General features: G+C 35.6%; 1 protein-coding gene across 3 annotated transcripts in view; it reads left to right on the top strand.

The window, feature by feature from the left end:
- Positions 1 to 23,363, top strand: part of ACVR2A (activin A receptor type 2A) — an 87,146-nt gene that overhangs the window by 59,332 nt on the left and 4,451 nt on the right. For 2 of the 3 annotated variants that reach the window (XM_032637482.1, XM_032637483.1), the window contains exons 5-10: positions 11,106 to 11,249; positions 13,408 to 13,551; positions 14,580 to 14,725; positions 16,500 to 16,614; positions 19,586 to 19,724; positions 22,828 to 22,958. In XM_032637482.1, coding sequence (XP_032493373.1) covers positions 11,106 to 11,249; positions 13,408 to 13,551; positions 14,580 to 14,725; positions 16,500 to 16,614; positions 19,586 to 19,724; positions 22,828 to 22,958 — 819 coding nt within the window. Of the gene's footprint in view, positions 1 to 11,105; positions 11,250 to 13,407; positions 13,552 to 14,579; positions 14,726 to 16,499; positions 16,615 to 19,585; positions 19,725 to 20,081; positions 22,959 to 23,363 lie in introns of all 3 variants that reach the window. The other variant, XR_004350726.1, reaches the window with a different exon arrangement.

Raw genomic sequence — 23,363 nt, 5'->3', positions numbered from 1 at the left:
GGACATTATTACGCTGGAGGCTGAGATTATTTCTGTAGTCTCATAGCTTGTCTTCTTGTTTCCAGTTCTCTCTCTCCATTTATACTATTGCTATACAGTAACATTTTACATGTCTGATTATGTTACTTCCGTGCTTAAAAATTTTTGAGGGTTCTGACTGATCCAACAGCAAGAATACAAAGTTTGGAACATGGCATGTTATCTTCCATACTTTGTCTGCCTTTTGATTCTTTTCTTCCGTTACACCCTAAGCCATCCATCATATGTATCTAGAATGGTATTAGTTACGTGCCATCCTTGAAAGAATTGAGAAAATAGTGCTCAAGTCAGTTTCTCTCTTTTGTGACTCAGATGAAATAACTTAGGTTGAGAAAGGTTCTGGCCATTTGTGAGCATGTTCCATTATCATACTTTATTATAAGCTCCTTAAAGACAAGGTATGTATTGTAATCACTACTGTATCTCGTGCAGTGTTTGTATGTAATAACCATTCTGTAAGTGATGAATTGCTGAATTGTTTCATTTAGTGTTATACTAAGATGATAATGCAGTATACCCAGGAATTGTTTAATAAACATTTTATGTGCTTTAGGACTTTATTTCTTGGGGGTAAGATAAGTTGAAGTATTTTAGGCTTTTATAAGAGAATGTCATTATTTGAGTCTTTCTGTAATCACAGGTTTGAAGCATCCTTTTAATTTGCATTACCTGGGTCACCTTTTCTTTTGCCTGTCCTGAAACTGTCTTTCTGTGTGTAGGTAGATGCTCTTACAATCTCCAGTAAGTAAATTGAATGCAAACTGGTTTTTCTAGTACCAGTGAGTCATGAATATGAGGGAATTGATGCATTGACTCTATTAAGAAGTCTTATTGTGGTTAATGTGGTTTCAGTGAAACCGTTTGCATTGCTTTCATAACCATATGTAAGCTTAAGTTTCCTTCTTATAAAATCTATATTTGTGCTGATAAAAAATACCAGTTGATAAGAAAATGCAGTTTAGGGGCTAGAAATTACCTACCTTTAACAAGGTATGAAGTTAGTTTCTTGTTAATTTTTGAAGGCTATATAATAGCACTAAAGTATTGCAGCATTAATACTTTTTAAATGACATCAATCTCTTCAGTCCTGACATAACATTTTCATGACATTTTGTCTAGATTTTGGTCTGACTAAAGGCTTTCAGATGTTTGGAATATTGAGTTCTGCATACAAAACAATGCTGTTGACCTTAATATTAAAGTAATAATAGGTTGTCGTTTCACGGTATGTGAGATTACTATCCACTGAGAAACCAAGCCATCTGTGACAATGCTTTGTAGTATTTTCCTGTTGAACATGAGTTTATATATGTACCCATTTAAAATTAATAAGATACTAAAGGATTAGCATAACATTATTCAGCCAAGTCAATTTAGGAGAGTGTGCTGCTTCCCTATTTGGAGAAGATGCAGGGAGAAGTTTACTGAGTTTTATTGAATATTTAATATGTTAGTATTAAGTTATACTTACAAAATAAATATTACATCTGTAGAAGCACATCTTGAAATAGGTTGATCGCTGAATGGCTGGAGTTTAAGAACACATCTCTCTCTTTCTCTTCCATTTAAAAATTAACTACAAATGCTTGCTTGTTATAGCAAGGCAAATTATACAGAAAGAAGTATGTCCAAAAAAAGGAGAGAATCATTTGTTCTTCCTCTTTTTCCTTTATCAATTTCCTGAAGTAACCAGTTTTAACAGGTTGATGTGTATCTTTTCACATCTTTCTCTAATCTCATTTGAGTATATATATTTTTTCTTTTTTATAAACTATAAAATGTTATTCTACAGTTGCTTTCTTTTAACAGTATATTGACGACAGCTTTTCAGCTTAGTACTTTGAATCTATCTCATTCTGATTGTATGAAGTGTTTTTAAGTGAAATTTAGTGGAGCTTTAATGTATTCTCATAAAATACCAAAATTTGATGTTTTATTAGCTTAGGTTTTGTGTTAGGTTTCTGCTAAGAGCTAGAACCTACACTTCACAAATAGTTTTTAATTGTATTATTTTAGGATACTTAATGTGGGGGTATAATTCTACTGCCTAACTCTTGAGCACCTTTTTTTCTTTTTTTGCCATATATGCCTGAGAAATAGTACAGGGCTACTACAAATGTCTCTTTGTGTCATTATTTTTGTATTGATAACCTAAATTACAACTTACTTAAAAAAAATTTTTTTTTAATTTATTTTTGGCTGTGTTGTGTCTTTGTTGCTTCACGTGGGCTTTCTCTAGTTGCAGCAAGCGGGGCTACTCTTTGTTGCATTGCGTGGGCTTCTCATTGCAGTGGCTTCTCTTGCCTAGAGCATGGGCTCTAGGTGCACGGGTTTCAGTAGTTCAGCACATAGGCTCAGTAGTTGTGGTACACAGGCCTTAGAGCACATAGGCTTCAGTAGTTGTGGTTCGTGGGCTCTAGAGTGCAGGCTCAAATAGTTGTGGCACACGGGCTTAGTTGCTCCGCGGCATGTGGGATCTTCCTGGACCAGGGATCGAACCCATGCCCCCTGCATTGGCAGATGGATTCTTAACCACTGTGCCACCAGGGAGGTCCCACAACTTACTTCTATATATACTTCTAAACTAATTGTAGCGAGAAGTATCATAAATTATCCATAGATATGCAGCTTGACAAAGTATTACTCTAGTTAGGTGTATATAAGTTGTTTCTCTTACAAATGTACAGACAGGCCCACTTGGAGGTTGGCTGAAATTCTGTGTCCAAAAGCAAAAAAGAAAGGGAGAAGGAGCGAAAGGGGGAAAAAAAAAAAGCTGTATCAAAAGCTTAAAACAAGTTAAAACTGCACATTAAAATTACTCAAAGCACCTTATTTCTAAAAATGACATATTAAATTTTAAAATCTGGAAACCAGTTTTTCTTTGGCCTGTGAAGGGCCTCGCGTTGTTTGCCAATTTGCAGATGGGACTGATGCATATAGACCAGAGTGCATAATATCTCCTTTTTCTTGTCTGGCAAGGAGATGGTAGATAGGAAGAAGTGAGCTTGCTTTTCTCTGTTTTTTATTTCCTGAACCTCATCCTCGATCTGTTCCATCATTCCTAGCTACTTCATTGCTGTCAAACCTTTTTCTATTAATTTGAGATAATAAAAATGAAGAAGTCCATTTGTTAGTGAAAGCTGCTTGCATCAGATAGGCTGGGTTCACCTTGGTTGGTTTGTTTTAGTTTTGCTTAACTATTCACCTGTTGCTTGAGCACCTACTGTATGCCAGGCGCTGTGCTTGATGTATAATGCTAAGTGGCTCAGGGACAGTCTTTGCTGACCCTTCTAAGGGAGCCTACGGTTAACATGTAGGTGTACTACACATAGGTTGGTTGATTGGTTGTTTGACTTTGCAGCTTGGAGAGGAAGGGTAAAAAGAGTAAAAAGGGAATTGCTTCAACAATTTTGGGCAAAGATGGAGGAAAGGAGGAGAAATGTTTGATTCCATTTCTGTAGTGATTGGGAGAAGAGCCACATCTAGGGTGCTGGGCTAATTTTAAGTGCTCAACAAGTTTTAGCCGTTAATTGTCAATGACTTCAAACTTGTACTCCAAAGGAAGAATTTTTATTGAAACCATTGATTTCAGTATTAAAAAAGATTGTGTTGAAATTATTTTACTTGAAAATAATTTCAAAATATTGGCATATATATGTGTCAATACTTTGAAGTTAATTTCAAATAATAAAAAATTTCATTTTGAGTACTCTGTCAAGCACTATACAGAGCACTTTATACATATTAACTCAGTGTAATCTTTCAATACCCCATGATGTATATAGGTGAAGTGACTTGGCCTAGAGTCAGTCTGCTGAATGGCAAAGCCTTGGACATTTATGTCCAAGAATTATTATTATCCATTGAAGTAATTTTAATTGAATAGCTCATTTCAGTAAATTATTAGGTTGGGTCCATAAAAAACTAAAGTAGGATACAGGGAGGGATCAGAGTACATAATTTACATTTAAAATAGTTTTTATAGTGACTATATATAGCCTTGCAGATAAACATAACCATTTTATCACATCACAATTTATTAATGTATAGCACGGTCCTTTTCCTTTTTTCCACTTGCAGAACACAAATGCTAAATAAAAATAAAGTTTCTTCTGTACCCAGTAATAAACCTGATGCTCCTGAGCAGCAGCCAGAAGAATAGGCATGTCTACCGTCTCTCTTTCAGACTTGCACCTCCAGTGCTGACTAGCCTGAGGAGCTAATCACGTCTTAGGGAACTTACTCAGAATCCTCATTCATCCACCTTGGTCTGCCTTCATGCTTTGCTTTTGGAAGGAGTTAAGATGTGAGAAGTAGGAGTTGGTGTATCATAGAGGAATTTTGAAGACCTAATTGGATAGAATCATGGCTGTGTATTTGACAGTATCAGTATTATTAAATCTGTTAATGTATAATGTCTTGCTTTCCTTAGCTCAGAAGCATTTGTCCTGATACACATACTATATTATTTCTTTACATATTCTATTTCTGTCTGCTTGGCAATAAATAGTCTTTTTTAAAATTTGCAATTGTAAAATGTCTTAGAATGTAAGATAATTATATGATTAAGAGGAGACAAATTCAGAATTTGTCAGTTTTCAAATACTTTGTTGAGCAGCTACTTAATTCTTCTTGATCGTCCAAAGAGGTTGTTGAGTGAGTTATTAAAAAAATTATATATAAATATAGATCTTGGAATGGTTTAAATGGTAAGAGAAAATTTATAATATATTTCACATATATTTATAGCATGTAAAATCCATATTTCTAGAAAGATTTCTTTGTATTCTAGTTCTGTGTATCTAACTGCGTTCTAAATATTTCCACTTAGATCTCTCCAAGCACTTAACAATACAAGGGTAATGATCGTCTCTCTCAGACCTGGTTCTCAGTAAATGGAACCAGTAACCATTTGGTTGCACAAGACAGAAATCTAGGATGTGTCCCAGTACTGTTTTTTTCCACCTTATCTGCCTCCCTCTAGTACTTACTTCGTTGCTCAAGGATCCTCTCCTCAGGAGGTCTTCTCTTATTTACCTTGCCCAGTATAAGTTAGGTTTCTCTTTACAGGTGCTCAAGGTAACTAAACTGCTTTTTATTGCTCTTATTTTATAATTATGCATTCATTAGTATGATTCTTTGATTAGTCTTTCTTCCCCACACTATAGTAAGTGTCATGAGAGCCTGGGTAGCCAGTGCCTGGCACAAACTAGGTGCTCAGTAAAGATTTGTTGAATGAATAGAGAAGTATTATTCATTCCTTTCTGATGTTTGTCAATAGTTAATTTCTTTTCCCCTTAAGGAATAAGCAGCAAGGCTCTTTCTCATCCAGCAACCTAATTACTTGACGTTAATGTGCTGATTTGGTTTTCACTATTATCTCCAGTCACAGTGCATGATATTCAAGTTTCATTTTCCAAGTTGTGAATACAGATTATTTTGTTTGGTTACTCTTTATCTATTTGTGTATTTTGGTGAATTATTTTTTTTTGGATTCTGTTTTGCCTCTTATTTTGTAACATAGTTTATGCATTGAGGCCTGCTCTTGGTGTCTTTTGTTTAGTTTGGATCGTTCTATAGCTTATTCTAATACTCATTTGTTGAGAGGTATATTGAGCAAAGGTACACTTTTTTGGTAAGATGCATGCACAGCACCTACTTGCCCAGTGTTATTACAGTGGCATCTTTGTCTCGGAAAGCACTGGTATGAAAAGATAAACAGAGATGTTTAAGCCTTGAAAGCTACAGTCTAGTTACTCATTTGGCATGTATTTCTTTCAAGGGATGAATTTTACTTTGAAGTACTGATAAAATGTTTTGATAGTGGGATTAGCTAAGCCTTTTAGATGAATTATTAAATAATCCTGAATCATTATCACAGGAGAAAATCAAGAAGCAAGAAAAACTAGTTAAGCAACTGGTACATATAAACAAGTTGTCAAATCTTTTTCGTCAGTGCTATTTGTTCTCTGTAGAAATATTGGAAACTGGGAAATATAGTCAAGTGTTTGGAGGAATTCGAAGTCTTTCTTTACACTGGTGACAATATTTCTCTTGATTTTAAATTAGGGCCCTTCCTTACCTGTTGTGGGATGACTAGGAAAATGAAAATCTTGTTCTTTATCAGTATCTGAGTGTCCTGAGCCTGAAAAATATGCATGGATGCTTCCTTCCAGGGCCACCACTGCTTGACCTCTTCACTCTGGATTGTAGCTGGGGAAGTAGTTAACAGTAGGCCTGGTCTGTCACTGTGTTCTACTCAGTTCTGATCTTACTCTTCTCCCATCTTATTTTCTTTCCCTAGTTGCACACACTCACATAGGCACTAGAAATGTTTTTTTGTCTCACTGTAAGGATTCTCCTGTCTTCCATGAGAGGGGAATGAAGCAGTTCAGGAAGTTGGAGATTCTAGATTCTTAGGACAACTGTCTGAGGAACTTAACTCTAGCTATATAAAAATTTCTTTTGCTGCTCCTACAGTTTTTGTTAAAGGCAGTACTGCCCTCTGGTGTCCAGAGTCCAATTCCAACGCATAGCTTCTCAGCTAAATTGCTTTTTTAAAAAAAAACTCTTATAGTTAGTCCTTAGAACTACTTAGAAAAATAAGTAACAATTATTTAAGACTAGGTTTAGTTTATTTGCTGGCTTGAAGTCCATTGGATCAGGTAACTTGGGGTCATACTAGAGTCATCTATATAATAATACCTCTTATCTGATAGGTAATGTCCAAGATTTAAAAAAGAATATATTACTTTCCTCTGTTTATAAGGAAAGTGTTCTCAGTTCTCATTTAAAAAATATGGTACATTGGATCATTGCCAGCTTCTAAAAAGCTAAATCCATTATTCTCCTTCCTTCACTTTTGTAACTGATGTGTCATTTTTCATTTCATTCTGGATATAAATCGTAATTTCTTTTGCCTGTGTTTTTTCTTCACAAGCACGCCTTTCATATAATGATAGAGGTAAGATGCATTGATGTTTGTTTTATGGTTGTGGCACTTTTTGTGGATACATACTAAACATTTTGTTCTTAGATTTTTTGTTGTTGTTGTTGCTTTATTGTCCATCCTCTATAGTTTATAAATTTATGTTGTAGTTTTTTTTTCCACTTCTAGTATTAAAAACATGATTGGCTTGTCATAATAATAGTTTTGGGTTTTAAAGAATTGTTACCAGCGTTTATACTTATCTAAGGTGAAATGTAGAAACACAACTGTTTTAGTTGACTAGAAGTTAACACCTAATGGCTAGATTTTTAGCCTTACAAACCTTGTATTGCTTAATTTTTATAGTATGTCAAATGTCAGCCTGTGCTCATTTTTAACAGATGCTGACTTTCTGGTCGAATCCATTATCTTTTAATGTGAAATCTATATTTTCAGGTAGTTTCTTTTATCTTTGGGATCTTTAGCAAATGGACTGGCTAGAGAAGTATAACTTGATCTTTTGCTGTCTGGAAGTTTAAGGCTTTATTTAGATTAGAATTCACCTTTCATATGGAGAACGCAGAATAAGTAAAATGATCACAGACTGCTTTACAGCTCTTCACCTCTAATCTTTTATCCACTGTTGGTTATAGTAATGATACTGGGTAGTGGTGCTGGGGTGGGGGGCACTTTTTCCAGCTATTGTCATTTGTCGCTTCTCAACATGTCTTCTGATGCCATAATTTTCACATACAAGTGGGTAAAGAAGAGATGTAATCAGAGCCATGTTCTAATGAATATCTTTTTAACTGTGCAAAATAGCATGGGTGCTGGAAGAGAGCTGGAACTTAGGGAAAGTTTTCAGGAACTCTGTAGTCCTTATAGTTACCCTTCCAAAAGTGGTTTTTCTCTGTAGCAGGGCAAAGCCATGTTTTATGGATAATATCAGAATGTTGTTGTCATTATGAAGTTTAAGTCTGAATTTGTCTCCCCAGGTTCTCATATATTTTAAGGGTATAAATCTTTATTCCTAGAATCAAGTATGAGGTTTTTTTGGGTAAATTAGTATAATGCTGTTAATAAACAGAAAGTAACTTATAATATTCTTAGATTATAGGATAAGTAAAAGCTAGATATGAGGGAAGTGGTTAAAACTTCTTTTAGATGTAAGCTGTTAAATGGAAGAACTGAAAAGTATGAATTAGAAGAATAGTCCAATAACATTTTATTAGAAAAGCAAAAAGATATATTGACTGGTAGTGTAGGTTTTATAGAGTTGTAATCTGTTACAGAGTTCTCATTTTTGAACCTAACCTTTCTAAGAATTGTAGAATTATCACTTCTAAAAGTTTTGACATTTTGTAGGAGTGTGCCTTTGTAGATCTTCTTCTTACCCTTTGAAAATTGGCCTGTGCTCTCCTAAATTTAAGCTTTTTACTTATAAGTAATTTTGACAAAGCATATTTTCAGGTTGTTAATATATAATGCTGACTATAATGGGGATTTCATTAGGAGAGTGATCTAAGATTTCTTACTGAAATAACGGTAGCTTACAAACTTTGTAAACAGAGTCTTGGAAACTTACGGGAACTTTTAAGTTTATCTACGCATTTGGAAAACATTCAGTGATTTTTTTTTTTAATTCTAAACATAGGCATTGGAAATTTTTGTTTCCTAAAATTAAGGTTAATATTATATTAAAGTCTTATTTTGGGTATTCTTTTTTTTTTTTTTAAACATCTTTATTGGAGTATAATTGCTTTACAGTGGTGTGTTAGTTTCTGCTTTATAACAACATGAATCAGCTACAGTAGTCAGGACATGGAAGCAACCTAAGTGTCCATCGACAGATGAATGGATAAAGAAGATGTGGCACATATATACAATGGAATATAAATGAAATTGAGTTATTTGTAGTGAGGTGGATGTACCTAGAGTCTGTCATACAGAGTAAGGTCTTATTTTGAACTGCCGACATATTCTTAATTTGAGGTGTGGATTAAGTCATCTAAATCCTATTTTATAGACTGAATCATATCCATATGGTTGGTACTCTTTAGAATAGAGAATGGATAATGTGTATGTTCTCTAAAGAGACATTATCAGTCAATTTATTAAAAATTTTAGTGTTTACATATAGTGCTATATTACTCTTTACCTGGTTATTTTCCCTCTTCAGCTTTCTACCCTTATCTGCATACTTTAATTTTTGTCATCCCTGCTTTGAAAACTCAACTTCTCTAACTTATCTCTAAAGGAGGGGGAATCATTGACTTTAACCTTATAGTTATTTAAAGTTTTTCAAAGTGAACTTTGTTTAGTTAGCACAATTATTCTTTTTTGCAGTTATCCAATAATTCTTGAACTTAGAGCCTGAGTGGTTTTCTTTGCCTCTAGAAGAGTGGTTTCAACTTGTTCCCTCCTGTCTCCACATTCACATAAGTCATATACTACGATCAGTGGGGTCTCTTATTGCAGATATATATGATCAGTCAAGGAATGAGGGAGGGAGGATTCAGTTCTGGTAAAACTTCTCCAGAGCGTCTTGTGTCCCCTCCCACTGAGAATCATAATTTGAGAGGCCATACTTCTATAAGACGTACATCTGACTTTCTTGTCACTCTGTTAAACTAAAATAATCTTTAGCTCTACTAACCTTTCATGTTTTGAATGTGTGAAGGAAAAGCAACTTTTGCAGACATTTAAAAAATAAATATCTGATGTTAAAATGGGTCACAGGAAGTCTTCTGGTTTATCATACTGTTTTAAAATAGGAATTCTCAAACCATTTTAGAAAGATTGTCTACTTTAGAAGAAGAAATTACATTATTTTTTCTCTTTAATACTTGGCAATGTTTCTATTGCTGAGGGTCTTTCTAATATAGATGCCAACTTTTAAAAAATCTTGAGTGGCATCCAGGGGCTGAATAATGCCTAAAGGGAGCATTAACTGTCCTGAGGCATTAGAAGAGGAGGTTTTTGTTTGTTTGTTTGTTTGTTTGTTTGTTTTAAGGAAGGAGAGTAAAGGCAGAGAGACATGCATTGATAAAGGGGTGACATACAATCTCCAAGTGTCTTAGGTGCCACCCAGTGTCATAAAGTCTGTTGCCACAGAAATTTTAGTTCTTGCTAACAATACTCATTACCCAGGCCTTCAAACATGTTACTACTTTCCTCTGGAAGCTTTCCAAAAGGCTTTCTACCTCTTGCTTTAGTTGCAGATATTTAACTAATACAATGTTTTCAGCGAAGGGTAGCCACTCTACTTTGTATAGGAGGATTCCCTTGTGATGCTGTACTCCTATTTATATATTATAGTTGCTCCATTTAAAAAATTAACTATAGCAGTATACTTCTCTTTCATTTTCCATACCTTCTCATCTAATATGATGACCACTTATTTTCTGAATTATTTGTACTTTCTTTGCCCATGAGTCCCAGAATACTAATACTATCTCAGATCAATTCTGGGAAGTAATTATAAGCAAAGGGATAAATTGTTACCGGGTGGAAAAGTTAGAATGAATGGAGCAGTTTGGTTATAGCAACACTAACTTACATATTCCTTTTATGTGCTTTGTATTTGAAATACCTATTTGTAATGTGTTTGAGAATAGCTGTGTGGGTATTTCTGATATTAATGAAGAAAGATTTAAACACTCACTGGGGAAAGTAATGGATTTTGAGGAGTGGTTTCTTTGAGACATAGCCATAATTTGCTGTATCTGGCACTTTTCAAATCCTTATCCTATAAGGAATAATCAACTGGATGAAATTAAAACACCATTAGTAATATCCTGAAAGTCACAGAAAAATCTTAGGAGAATTAGTGAGACTGGATCAAAAAGATTTTAGATCTTTTCTCCTGATTGCTATGTATATATATATATATATATATGTATATATATATATGTAGCAGTAGGAATGTTATTATGAAAACTCTTAATTCAAGTTTCTTGCTTTTTGATCACTATAGATAATTAGTAATGCTTGAGAATTCAGTTTTGGCAAGATTGAAGTTAATGTCATTTGTATGTGTCTACCGTTCCTGTCAATCGATTTCTCAGTATACTGATATTTAGAAGCGAGATGTGTCATGTGCTGCTCTTTAGATAATATTATTATTGTTTATCTGTAGGACCCAGGACCACCCCCTCCTTCTCCATTACTAGGTTTGAAGCCACTGCAGTTACTAGAAGTGAAAGCAAGGGGAAGATTTGGTTGTGTGTGGAAAGCCCAGTTACTCAATGAATATGTGGCTGTGAAAATATTTCCAATACAGGTATGTTTATTGCAGTTTTCTAGTCTGCATATATTTTTTAAAAGATGCAGCTGGCTAGGTCATTGTAACTCAGAAACAGTCTGAAAACACAAGCCGTATGTTTCATGGTGGTTCTTTGTGATACTGGGGAAAGTGGTTAGCCCTTTTATGTCTGCCTTCTCATCTGAGAAATTAATGGTGCAGCAGTCATGTTTGTTTAGAGTGGTGGAATTACAATACATAAGCATATAGGAGATTTTTTGCCAGTAAAAATTCTACAGAAATGCAAAGTGAAGATGAGGATTCTAATTAAAAAATATAATTCACCGTCTGAGTGGTTAACTTTTTTTTTTTTTTTTTTTTTGTGGTACGCGGGCCTCTCACTGCTGTGGCCTCTCCTGTTGCGGAGCACAGGCTCCGGACGCGCAGGCTCAGCGGCCTCACGGGCCCAGCCGCTCCGCGGCATGTGGGATCTTCCCGGACCGGGGCACGAACCCGTGTCCCCTGCGTCGGCAGGCGGACTCTCAACCACTGTGCCACCAGGGAAGCCCTGAGTGGTTAACTTTTAATGTCCCATTGACATTATCAGAAAAAGCAAACAGAATATTGAAAGAGTAGTGTGCTTTGTTTTAGAATCGCTGTTTGGAGATATATTACCAGGCTGATTCATTTTTATTCTACTTTGCGTATTGGTGTAATCATTTCAGATTTTGTTTGGTGAATTTTCAGAGGCATTGAGTCAAGACTCCAAATAATTGGTTTACTGTTGACTTGTTTTTCTATTAAAGGGGGCCAACCTTATAAAACCCTGGTCTCATGCACCTCTGAGATACTCTTTAGTTTTGCTCCGTTGGTGGTATAGATCTATGATAATTCCTTTGTTCCTGTTTTCTGCTTACACACACCTGTGGCTAATGCTGTGCATGGTATTGCGATCCTGGCTGGGTTTTTTGATGCAGGTTTCACCCCTGCACCTGTATAGTAGATCTTCCTTATACCAAAATTATTCAATTGCTTTGTCTTAATATACCTAGATTTTTGCCCTCTTACCTCCTTGAAAGTCTGTTCCTTAGAGTCTGTGAAGAAGTTTATTACTTTTTTTTTGGTAGAGTCTGTGAAGAAGTTTATTACTTTTTTTTTTTTTTATTACTGTTAACTGTAGTTTAGTTCTCAAAAGAAAAGTCTTTTGGGCCAAGATTCACAAAGAAGATCAGGGTTCTTATTTCATGTGAGGAAGCTTAAAAATTAGAGAAGCACATTTGGATGCTATTAACGTCAGAGTAACAACAAGAACAGTAGCTAACATTTTACTGAATGGTTCTGTTGTGTCAGATAGAGGTACTTTACATATGTGAGTACTCACTAATATGTATTATTACCCATACATATAATATAACACACAATATATGTATAATACAACAACCCTATGGGGCACCCACTACAGTCCTTGTTTTGCTGATCAGGAAGCTGAATGATTATGTAACATGCCAAAGGTTCTTAGATAGCTTGGATCCAGAGGGTTCCTAACCGTTATGCTATGGTGCCTCCCACTTTCGTTATTCTCCCGTCGTGAAAAGAAACTAATCCTTTATAAGTAGACATGTAAGAGGTATGGATCACTTGCAGGCACAAGTGAATCTGTGGTGTTTCAAATTATTGTATTGCATATTTATACCCCATTACTCTCTTATTAACTCTACAGGGTATTCTAAACATTTTGTTAAGAAGCTTTGACATGCTGTTAGTGTTTGAAAAAAATTTGTTTTCTATTTAGATGAAGTCATTCTCCCTGAATTTCATCTCTCAGAGAGATTATTCTTAATAGTAACACAGGTAACTTCACACCGTGATAAAATTACACTGTAGTACTAACTTGTATGTGGAATGTGTTGCCATTGTTAGGATTCAGAAGTGCAGTATTTCTGATCAGCTTCTGTGTTTACAAATTACAAACACAAAAAAGTATGTTTGAAGGAATGGGGCAGGGCAGGCATTTGGTATGTAACTGTTACCTGTTGTCAAAGTTTTCTTTTATTAAAAAACAGGACAAAACAAAACCAAAGAATCTCTTAATACTTAGCCTTTAAAAAAAATTGCCTTAGAACTTACTTGAGTAATCTCTTAGATATGGTTTATTTGCCTGTGTTCTTTGCATTCTTACTATTCTTTTTAACTCTAGGACAAACAGTCATGGCAGAATGAATATGAAGTCTATAGTTTGCCTGGAATGAAGCATGAGAACATTTTACAGTTCATTGGTGCAGAAAAACGAGGTACCAGTGTTGATGTGGATCTTTGGCTAATCACAGCATTTCATGAAAAGGTAAAACTACTTTCCATTTTAACTCAGTGCAGTCAGGGTTGGCTTACTTCCTAATGTTGGCTACAAAGCCCTCACTTACTTTTCTGGGAACAGTGTGTTATTATAGTTGGTTAATATTTATAAATAAAAACCTGCTTTAAAAATGATTTATTTAATAGAAGAACAAAGATGACAAGTTTTTCACCTAATCCTCTACTTATATAATACCAGTCTTTTGTCCCTGATTTCTTGTGCTGCAATTATACTTCTCTTACAGATAATTATTTTAGTATAGCCAATGCTTAGGAATTTTCATTTACCATTTACTGTCCACTTTTATTACATGAGACATTTTTTCAGCTTGAATTTTGTTTCTTAAAATTCTTTAATCGATGTCACTTAGTGACAAAACTAGGGTCAGGAAATTTATCTGACCTTTGATCAGTCACTGATTTGTACGGTAATTACCACCAAAACACACTTGCTATTTTTCCTCAATTTTTCTGCTTTCAGAGTTAGTATGAAAGTATACATTAATGGAGTAGGAAATTGTGATCTTCTTGGCAATCAGTTTCATCACTGTCAGAAAAAAGTGGCTGTTTTAATTCCCTTAATTCTTGACTGAAAGGTTGGCAGTAATCTCTAGAGGAAGATTCTTTAGGTTAGTTGTTGTTCATATGTTTTAATTTTTGTTCTCCTAGTCCTATTTATAACATCTCTATAGTCAGTATATTTTAACTTTTAAAATATTTTCTAGAACTTTAGATTTTCAATAATCTTCTTTTTTCTTTTTTTTTGTAAATTTTGCCTTCTCAATGGGAAATTGACCAACTGTGCTTGTAGCAAACCTTTAAAGATGAGTGGTATTCCTTTCAAATGTTTATTAATGTGAAACTTGAACCCTTCCAGAAAGATTGCGTTTTGGATATTATTCACTGAAAGGAAAACTGTGTTGCTTTCCATGACCTCTTAAAAGTAAAAAGGAAAGTCTCCATATACATACGGCTTTTGTCAAGAACATAAGTTGTTTTTTTTCCCCCTTTCTTTAGGGTTCACTATCAGACTTTCTTAAGGCTAATGTGGTCTCTTGGAATGAATTGTGTCATATTGCAGAAACCATGGCTAGAGGATTGGCATATTTACATGAGGATATACCTGGCCTAAAAGATGGCCACAAACCCGCCATATCTCACAGGTAGAGCTAAATTTATATTATTTTACCCAATAATTCAGTATTTATTATTTAAACTTTAAATCCCCTGGGCAGAATTTATTTTTCCCCTAGTTACCTAATCATGCTATAGGAGGCATTGATTTTCACTTGTTTTTCAAATTAGCTTTGAGATTGGCCAGGAAGTATTTTGGATAATGTATATATTAACATCATTGTCAAAGGTTAATTATTGACTTACGTTTCAATTTGTCTCATTTCCGAAAACATAGTTAAGAATGAAAGTGTATTTTCTTTGTCTCAAAGGAGAAATCTGTTTTACCTCAAAACATGATTTACTTCAAAGATGATTATAAATGGGTATAAGGGGATGTAATTAAGGAGAGATTTTGAGTATCTTTTTTGCTTGTGTTTTGAATGACCATGTGATCATTACCTAAGTTGAGGTGGAAGGAGGTATTATTTGAATAATTGGGTTTACTAAATTTTCTTTTTCAGTGAAGAAATAGTACTTGGACCCAACAATTGTCATATCCTTAAAAGGGAAACCGTTAGTTCCCTTAAACATGGGATTCAGTTTGCCATTGTGTATTTAACTTCCTTGAACATGGGGTCAGTCTGTCATCTTATATTCAGTTTAAAGATGGATGTTTTAAATTACCTGATTCATTTAACAAATACTTAGTTGAGTGCCATCAGGTGGTGTCTTAGGTTGCTGGGAGGCATTACTTTTATTCCAATTTCTAACGTAGATTCTGATTTTGAAAACCTTAAATGACTTCTGCCTCAGAAATAGCTTCCCTTCTCACCTTCCTACATAGTCTAACTCCGTCTTCCTGGATTTTTGCTCGCCTCACCTAGTCCTATAGGGAACTAATCCTTTGGAACCCCCAAAGGTTATTATAAGTAGGGTCCCTAGAAGTCGTTTGAGTCTAAAACTGATTTTTGTAGCATTTGTGGTTGTCAATCTATGCGTCCTCTGTCTCACACTTTGTGTCTGCACACATAAATTTACCATTGCTCATGGTACCGGTGTGTTTACTGGGGTAAACAAGCTTACTGAGCTTACTGGGGTATAGTAAGCCCTAGGATGAGCTAGTTGAGGCTAATGTGTAGAGGAATTGTGTGGAATTAGCTAGTTGAGGCTAATGTGTAGAGGAATGTCTGATTGCCTTAAAATGGTTACTCTTTTTGGAACACCAGGATCCAGCTGGAGCAGTGTATGTTTATGGTGAAAAATTTCTCTTATACATTCGTACAGATGCTTTTGTACAGCCAAGTTGGTGAATGTAATAAGAACCATTAAAATAAGGGACCGTTTTAAAATGTAGGCCTGCGCCAATAGGCAAAAAGCTCCAATTCAGCTTTAACTGAAAATTCTTTCATTTTGGTTTTTAAATTTCAGTGTCAGTGAGAGTTTCTAACTATAAACTCTGAAATATGCTTATTATCTTAAAAAAAACAACAATTTTATGATTGGTAGTTAGGAGTGACATAGATAACATGTAGGCTGGACAGTATTTTTGGAATGGCAGCTCTTTATAAAACTGCTTTATGGAGAGAATTCCTTCTTACTGTCCATGTAATGGATACGACTAGGTCACTGTACTCTTGTGCTTCAAGCTATCTGGAGACTTTACTTAAACTTTTTGTCCCTCTGCCCTCTTCTGTATTTCATACTTTGAAATAACTATTTTTTTTAAAAGCATACATAGTCTCTCTTCCTACTTACAGTCAAAAAATTTAAAAGATAACTTGTTTAAACTGAATTTGAATACTTTATCTTTCTATTTGCAAGGGACATCAAAAGTAAAAATGTGCTGTTGAAAAACAATCTGACAGCTTGCATTGCTGACTTTGGGTTGGCGTTAAAGTTTGAGGCTGGCAAGTCTGCAGGTGATACCCATGGACAGGTAAGGATGATAACTGTAAACTGTAAGAAAAAATAATCTTGTCCCATATTTTCTTAGATGGCATCTGGGATCAGTTGTTCTGAAATTATTGTGCTGGTTCTTAAATTGGTATCTAATATAAAAATAACTCTCGGGCTTCCCTGGTGGTGCAGTGGTTGAGAGTCTGTCTGCCGATGCAGGGGACACGGGTTCGTGCCCCGGTCCGGGAAGATCCCACATGCCGCGGAGCGGCTGGGCCCGTGAGCCATGGCCGCTGAGCCTGAGCGTCCGGAGCCTGTGCTCCGCAACGGGAGAGGCCACAACAGTGAGAGGCCTGTATACAGAAGAAAAAAAAAAAAAAAAAAATGACTCACTTAAGAGTAATATGTTAAATTTGCTGAGGAAGATATTTTCATACGGTGATGAAGGACTGTTAGGACCTCAGGTGGTTTAGATCAAGCAATTCATAAAACAATTTAGATGTCATAGGATTCTATTTTTAAAACTAATCAAAGAAGAATCCAACACATTTTAATAAGCCTCATTCTTTTAGGGAGTTCTTAATGTTAACTCACTAGTTTTAACTTGTTAATTCTTTTCACTATCTTAAGAGGAATGGAAGAATAATCAGTCACTATTGATGTTATAATGTACTAAGATCTAGTGCTTGTTTTTCCAAACAGCAATGATAGTTTTTTGCTTCTTGGTCTCTATTGCTTCTTTAACTCTTTAATCAACTTTATAGCTTTTGTCTGAATTCTCTCCAGAGTTCAGAGCACTTCTAAGGCCCTGAGCAAGGAGTTTAATTTTACTAACCAAGGTCTGCACAGAGACTTCAGCAATGGGAGCCTTTAAGGAAGCCAAAGAGGAAAAGAACATTATCCATACATTTTATTCTCAGAAACTGAGGCTCTAGGAAAGGTGTTTTCAAACTAGTTTGACCTGAAAGGTGATGATTCCTTACAAAGCCAAATGATTTTGCACAATCAGTACTTCATCTTTCAATTCAGGCAAATTATTTGATCATCTGATTCTCAGCTTTCTTTTTGCCCAGTGTGTCCTACTGACCTCCAAGAACATAGCACAACAAATTTTGGCAACATTGACTAATGATTTAAGAATTTAGTCAGCAGTCATAATTCTAGAAAAGTTGACAACATATGTATTTGGGAAGGAAGGCAGTTTTGTGGATTATGTAACTGAGATGGGAGATTGTGCAGGAAGCCTAGGACCAGGCTTCTGAGCTGATTGTCTGATTACCTTAAGACTAAATTTTGGGAAGAGTTTAATCCTTTGGTACCTTATAAACCTCCCCCCCTTTTTAAGAAAAGAATTTGGGGATTCATTCATATCTTTTTTTTTTCAAGTTTTTTTAAATAGATCTTTATTGGAGTATAATTGCTTCACAATACCGTGTTAGTTTCTGTTGCACAACAAAGGAATCAGCCATATGCATACACATGTCCCCATATCCCCTCCCTCTTGAGTCTCCCTCCCACCCTCCCTATCCCACCCCTCTAGGTCATCGCGAAGCACCGAACTAATCTCCCTTCATTCATATCTTTTAATGCCCTCATGATTGGCTTACATGATGAGGGTAAAAATAACTAATAATACATAATAATTACATATATAATAATGAATAATACATCACTGATTCCTTGACTTTAGATTTCATGGACCAGAAAGTTTCAAAATGCTTGTTATTGCATATTTTATATTGCAAAGAACACTGGGGAAAAAAAACATTTTTCTCTAATATCATCAATTTATAAAAGAGAGGACATTTTATACTAAAAAGGAAGATGTCATCATTTCATAAGAAAAGAAGTACTTTGGAAGGCATAACATTTATCTTCAGGAGAAAAGCAGATTTTGGGGAAAAGCTTACTTACAGTACAATTAAAATAGTTATTTAAAGTAGCAAAAAAGGCAAAGCTACCTTTTTACGCTTTCTTTAAAGTGTTCTCCTTATTAAATGAATTAAAAACTTCGGGTTTTTGAACTTCATTGTCTTAGTGATCTATCCTTGTTTTTTCTTAAACATCTCTTTATATATATATTTGCAGATAATTGCCCAATTTCTAGTCTATAGATCATAGTCACTTAACTATGGAGCTTTTGGAAATACCAGTATCTGGGCCGCTCCCTAGACCTATTAAACTCAAGTGGATTAATCTAACCACCTATCTCACAGAAATTAAGTGTTCATATATGAATCTTGTCAAGCACCAACCAAAGTTAGCTGTGCTAGCTTAGTAACCATAGTTACATTACTAAGAAATACCAGATTGTTAGGGACAGATATCAATAAAGAATTTAAGACAGAATTCATGAAGAAACAAATACATAGATTTTGTGGAAACAGAACTTTAAAAAGTTTATCCATCCTGTACTTGGCTAATTCATTTTATGTTTATTAGGGTTTTTTTTTTTCATACAGAGAAAGAGAAACTCTCAAAAGGAGTATTTTTTAAAAAAAGATACATTTCAAACAATGTACAGTTAAAAAGTATACAACCTTTTTTCTCTGTTCCATCCTCTCTCCACAAATAACCATTGTTCAGTTTCTTGTGATTACTTCCAGAAGGGGGAAAAAGTCGAAGCCTAGACCAGCATAATGTCTGTTGATATATCTATTAAGTGTATCCAGAAGGGATCTTAGTATATATACTGCTTTGTTCTTTGCTGTTTTCATCTTACAGTATTTTTGGAAATCTTTCCATATCTGTCCTTATAGATTTACCTCATGTTTTTTTTAAGAGCTGCATAGTACTCTTACTTATTTAAGCAGTCCCTCCTACTGATGGTTGCATCCACTGTTTCCAGGGTCTTGGCTGTTGTATTACTTGAAATGGAATAAAATTCTGGTAGCCATAATTTAGTTATCTTACCTAATATTAGAGCACACTTGGTTTTGATTCTCTACAAAATCATAAAATGTTAGTTCACAAAGTTAGTAAGTGCTGCTTGCTTTCAACATCTTTTTCAGGTTGGTACCCGAAGGTATATGGCTCCAGAGGTATTAGAGGGTGCTATAAACTTCCAAAGGGATGCATTTTTGAGGATAGATATGTACGCCATGGGATTAGTCCTGTGGGAACTGGCTTCTCGCTGTACTGCTGCAGATGGTAAGGGAACATATATTTTTTTAAAAGACATATACATATATATGTATACCTGTACCTACTACACATGTATGAAAAGGGTTGATTACTCTCAAAGGTAATATTTTAAAGTACAGTTTTTTAAAAATAGACTCCAAGAGGTGGTAGCATAAAGAAAATTCAGGAGGCAGGGGATGGGGAGGGCAGGAGAGGAAAGGTACTGATACGTATTGATCCATTACCATTGCCAGATGTTTTGCTGGGCACTTTACATACTTTTAGCTTATTTCCTAAAACAACTTTGGAGGTAATTATCACCTCAGTTGTGAGGAATTTGATGCTCAAATTTTAAGTAGAAATTAAATAGCTTGTCTGTTTTAGTTGCAGAGTGATAAGTGGTGAAATCAAGATTTGAAACTCTGATCCAGATTCAGGGAGAGGGCTGCTACTTTGGTAAGATCACGAGGGTCCTGAGACACCTAAGAGTTAAAGTCAACTCTTGGGTGAGAGGAGGTGCACAGAGTCGGGGGATTTTGCCTCCCAGGATACTCAGGCTGTCTGTTCAGCCCTCCTGTGATGGATTGAATTACCATTCTATCCTCCATGAGCCAGAACTGAGTGTGTGTTACAGCACAAGTTAGATTCTGCCTCCTTAAAGCTTTGTTAAGTCTGATCTGATGTAACATTATTGTGAACATAAGTTACATTCCCTAGCACATCACCTTGGTTCTAAGGGATTCCTAGTCCTTGTTCTTGAAGTCCTTTTCAAGTCCTAAAAATATTTACATTGATTGACTCATTATAAACCTGCATATTATGTTCCTAGTATGACAGAATTATAATGTTGTAGGTATTCTGTCTTTAGTGCTCCTCAGAAGGTCTCTACTCTCTCCAATTATACTACACTTTTTTGGATATGAGAATATAAGGCAAATTTCCTATTAAACTCCCAAACCAAGTAAATTAGTTTGATCTTTTAAAACTTTAATTTATAAAAGTTATAACCATCTTAACCTATGTTTATAAGAATATTTTCTGAGTACTGTAAGTTTCTCAGTGTAGGACAGACTACCTCTGGTATATGAAACTTGATTTGGGATACTCTGCTTTTAAAGGGAATTTAGTGGAAAGTGCTCAGGAATGGACAGCCATTCATTCTTCCAAAATTGGCGTGGGAATGGATTCAGAACCTAAGAAAGGTTGAAGCAATTTGGATATAATTTTAGAAGTCTATAGGAAGAAGAGTAAGCTGTTCAGTGTGTTTTTGCTCAAAGTGGAAGAAAAAATGCATTTATTGCGTGCATTTATGGAGGCACAAGTAGGTTAGATGGCAGATGTTACAGGAAAATATATTTCTTCAGAATTTCATTAACATGAACTCTCCAAAGCAAGCCAATTGGATGTAGTGTTATAGGGGATACACAAGTAATATACAGTTTAGTTAAGGTGATAAAATGTATCCTGGACAATTAACTCCAGAGTAAGGTAAGTATGAATTGTCTGCATAGGCAGATGTTTTTGGATGAATGTTAATACCTGAGAAATGTTAAGGGAGTGTTATGGGAGCTTAGAGGTGTGAGGACTTGCTTTGTTGGTGCGGAGGAGAGGTTATCAGGGAAGTTTTTATGGAAAAAGAATAGGATAAGGAAAGATGCTTACATTTCTTAAATGCCTTGCATGTGCTATGAAATACTCAATTTCAGAGTCAGGCATTTCTGATTCAAGTCAGAAATTGAAGCAGAGGGGACAGTATGAACACTGCTAACGTAAGTGCTTTTCAATTTTTTAGATGGCTAATTGTTGATGGTTCAGTTCAGTGATTCTCAAACTTTAACGTGCAAACCAAACTCCTGGGAATCTTGTTAAAATTCAGATTTTGACTCGGTAGGTCTGAGGTGGGGCCTGATATTTACATTTCTTACAAAAGCTACCCCATCAGTGCCAGTGCTGGACCTGTGGACCACACTTTGAGTAGCAAGGGTTAAATAGACACCTTAGAATGTCAGTACTCTAAGTGATTGGAAATGCTTCAGCAGAGACTGACTATCCAGCCATCAAGGATTCTTCTATTTAGACAGGGTTGAGTTAGATGGCCTCCTTCTTGATCAGCTGTTTATAACTTATATTCTATGCAGGAGTATTTGGTGTGTTTTGAGAACTTATACAAGGTTTATGTCTATATACAGACACATCTGGTCACTGAAATTGCTCATTAGCGACCAATTTTTGTCAACGGGAGACAGTTTAGTGATTGAAAGCACAGACTTTAGAGTCACTGAGGTGGATTCAAATTCCAACTCTATCACTTAACAGCTGTATGCCCTTGTGCAGATGATGGAACTTTTTCTTGAACTTCTTATCTGTAAAATAGGGTAATGCCACCTTCACTCTGTGAAGATAAAATGGAAGTAAATAATATAAAGTTCCTGGTCAGCATAAGTGCTCATCAATTATTAGTTATTACGAACTCCTAACTGAATTTCCATATTTGCGTAGGCCTAAGAAAAAAAGGAACACGTAGAATAAATCTTGCTTGTCTGTGAAGGCACATTCTGATTTGTTGGGAACCCTTTTTGTAGAGTACATTTGTGATTTTTAAAAAAACAATTATCTGGCAGCTCCTGTGAGGGCAGAGAAGAGGTGTGATTCTGGGGTACATAATTTCTCATGTGGAGTGTGTAGGGGGTTTGGGCATGTCAGAATAAAAATGGTTATAGCAGACCGAACCCAAAATCTTCAGAGATGAAAGCACTACTGTTTACAGTCTGATCTGAATTGCAAGAGGAGTGGGTACCTTAAAGAGCTATTATGTCCTTAATATGCAGAGATCCATGGTTCCCTATGTGCTATATACAAATAGAGATAGGCATTCCTTATACAACAGGTAATAAAGCTCCTTTCACAGTCCTTAGCAGAGTTACAAGCCAAATTACAGACTTTCTGATTTCCTCTAAAGTTTGCGTTACACTGCGGTATAAGTACAGTTGAGGGTTTGTTTCTCTCCTGTCACTATAGCATATGACAGTTGGGAAAAGGTGATTCAGAGTGTGTTTTAGAAAGCTTGTTCCAGTTTGGAAGTTAGGAAGATTTGAATTAAAATGATTTTTCCCCTTTTTTTACATTTCAGGACCTGTAGATGAATACATGTTGCCATTTGAGGAGGAAATTGGCCAGCATCCCTCTCTTGAAGACATGCAGGAAGTTGTTGTGCATAAAAAAAAGAGGCCTGTTCTAAGAGATTATTGGCAGAAACATGCTGTAAGTTATATAGTTAGCTTTGCACTTGAATTTCCAATAAATGTTTTTCAGAGGAATGATTGATATCTCTGCACATTTCTCTTGTTTTCTGAGGTGGTGGTCTTCATACAGGATATTCTGAACTAGAGTTCTAGAAACAACAGAATTAAGGCTATGTTCACTGGTGAGGGAGGTGGTGAGGTCAGAGCCTTGGGGCACTCAGCTCTGTGGGCTTTCTTGTGCAGATGAGTGTGCCCCCCCCCCCCCCATCTGGAGATCTTCCCAGGGGGAGGAGTGCTTGGCTCTGAGCCTGCGGATAGTCGGGTAGGCTTGCTGATCACCACCTTCCCAGGTCATTTAAGAAAGTGAAGCGCCCAGTTTTCTCCTCTCCATGACAGTTTTTGCATTTTGACTTGGGACTGGATG

Source organism: Phocoena sinus, chromosome 7 (genome assembly GCF_008692025.1).
Source record: "Phocoena sinus isolate mPhoSin1 chromosome 7, mPhoSin1.pri, whole genome shotgun sequence".
In the NCBI taxonomy this organism is placed as follows: Eukaryota; Metazoa; Chordata; class Mammalia; order Artiodactyla; family Phocoenidae; genus Phocoena; species Phocoena sinus.
This window is presented reverse-complemented; position numbering and strand designations above follow the sequence as displayed.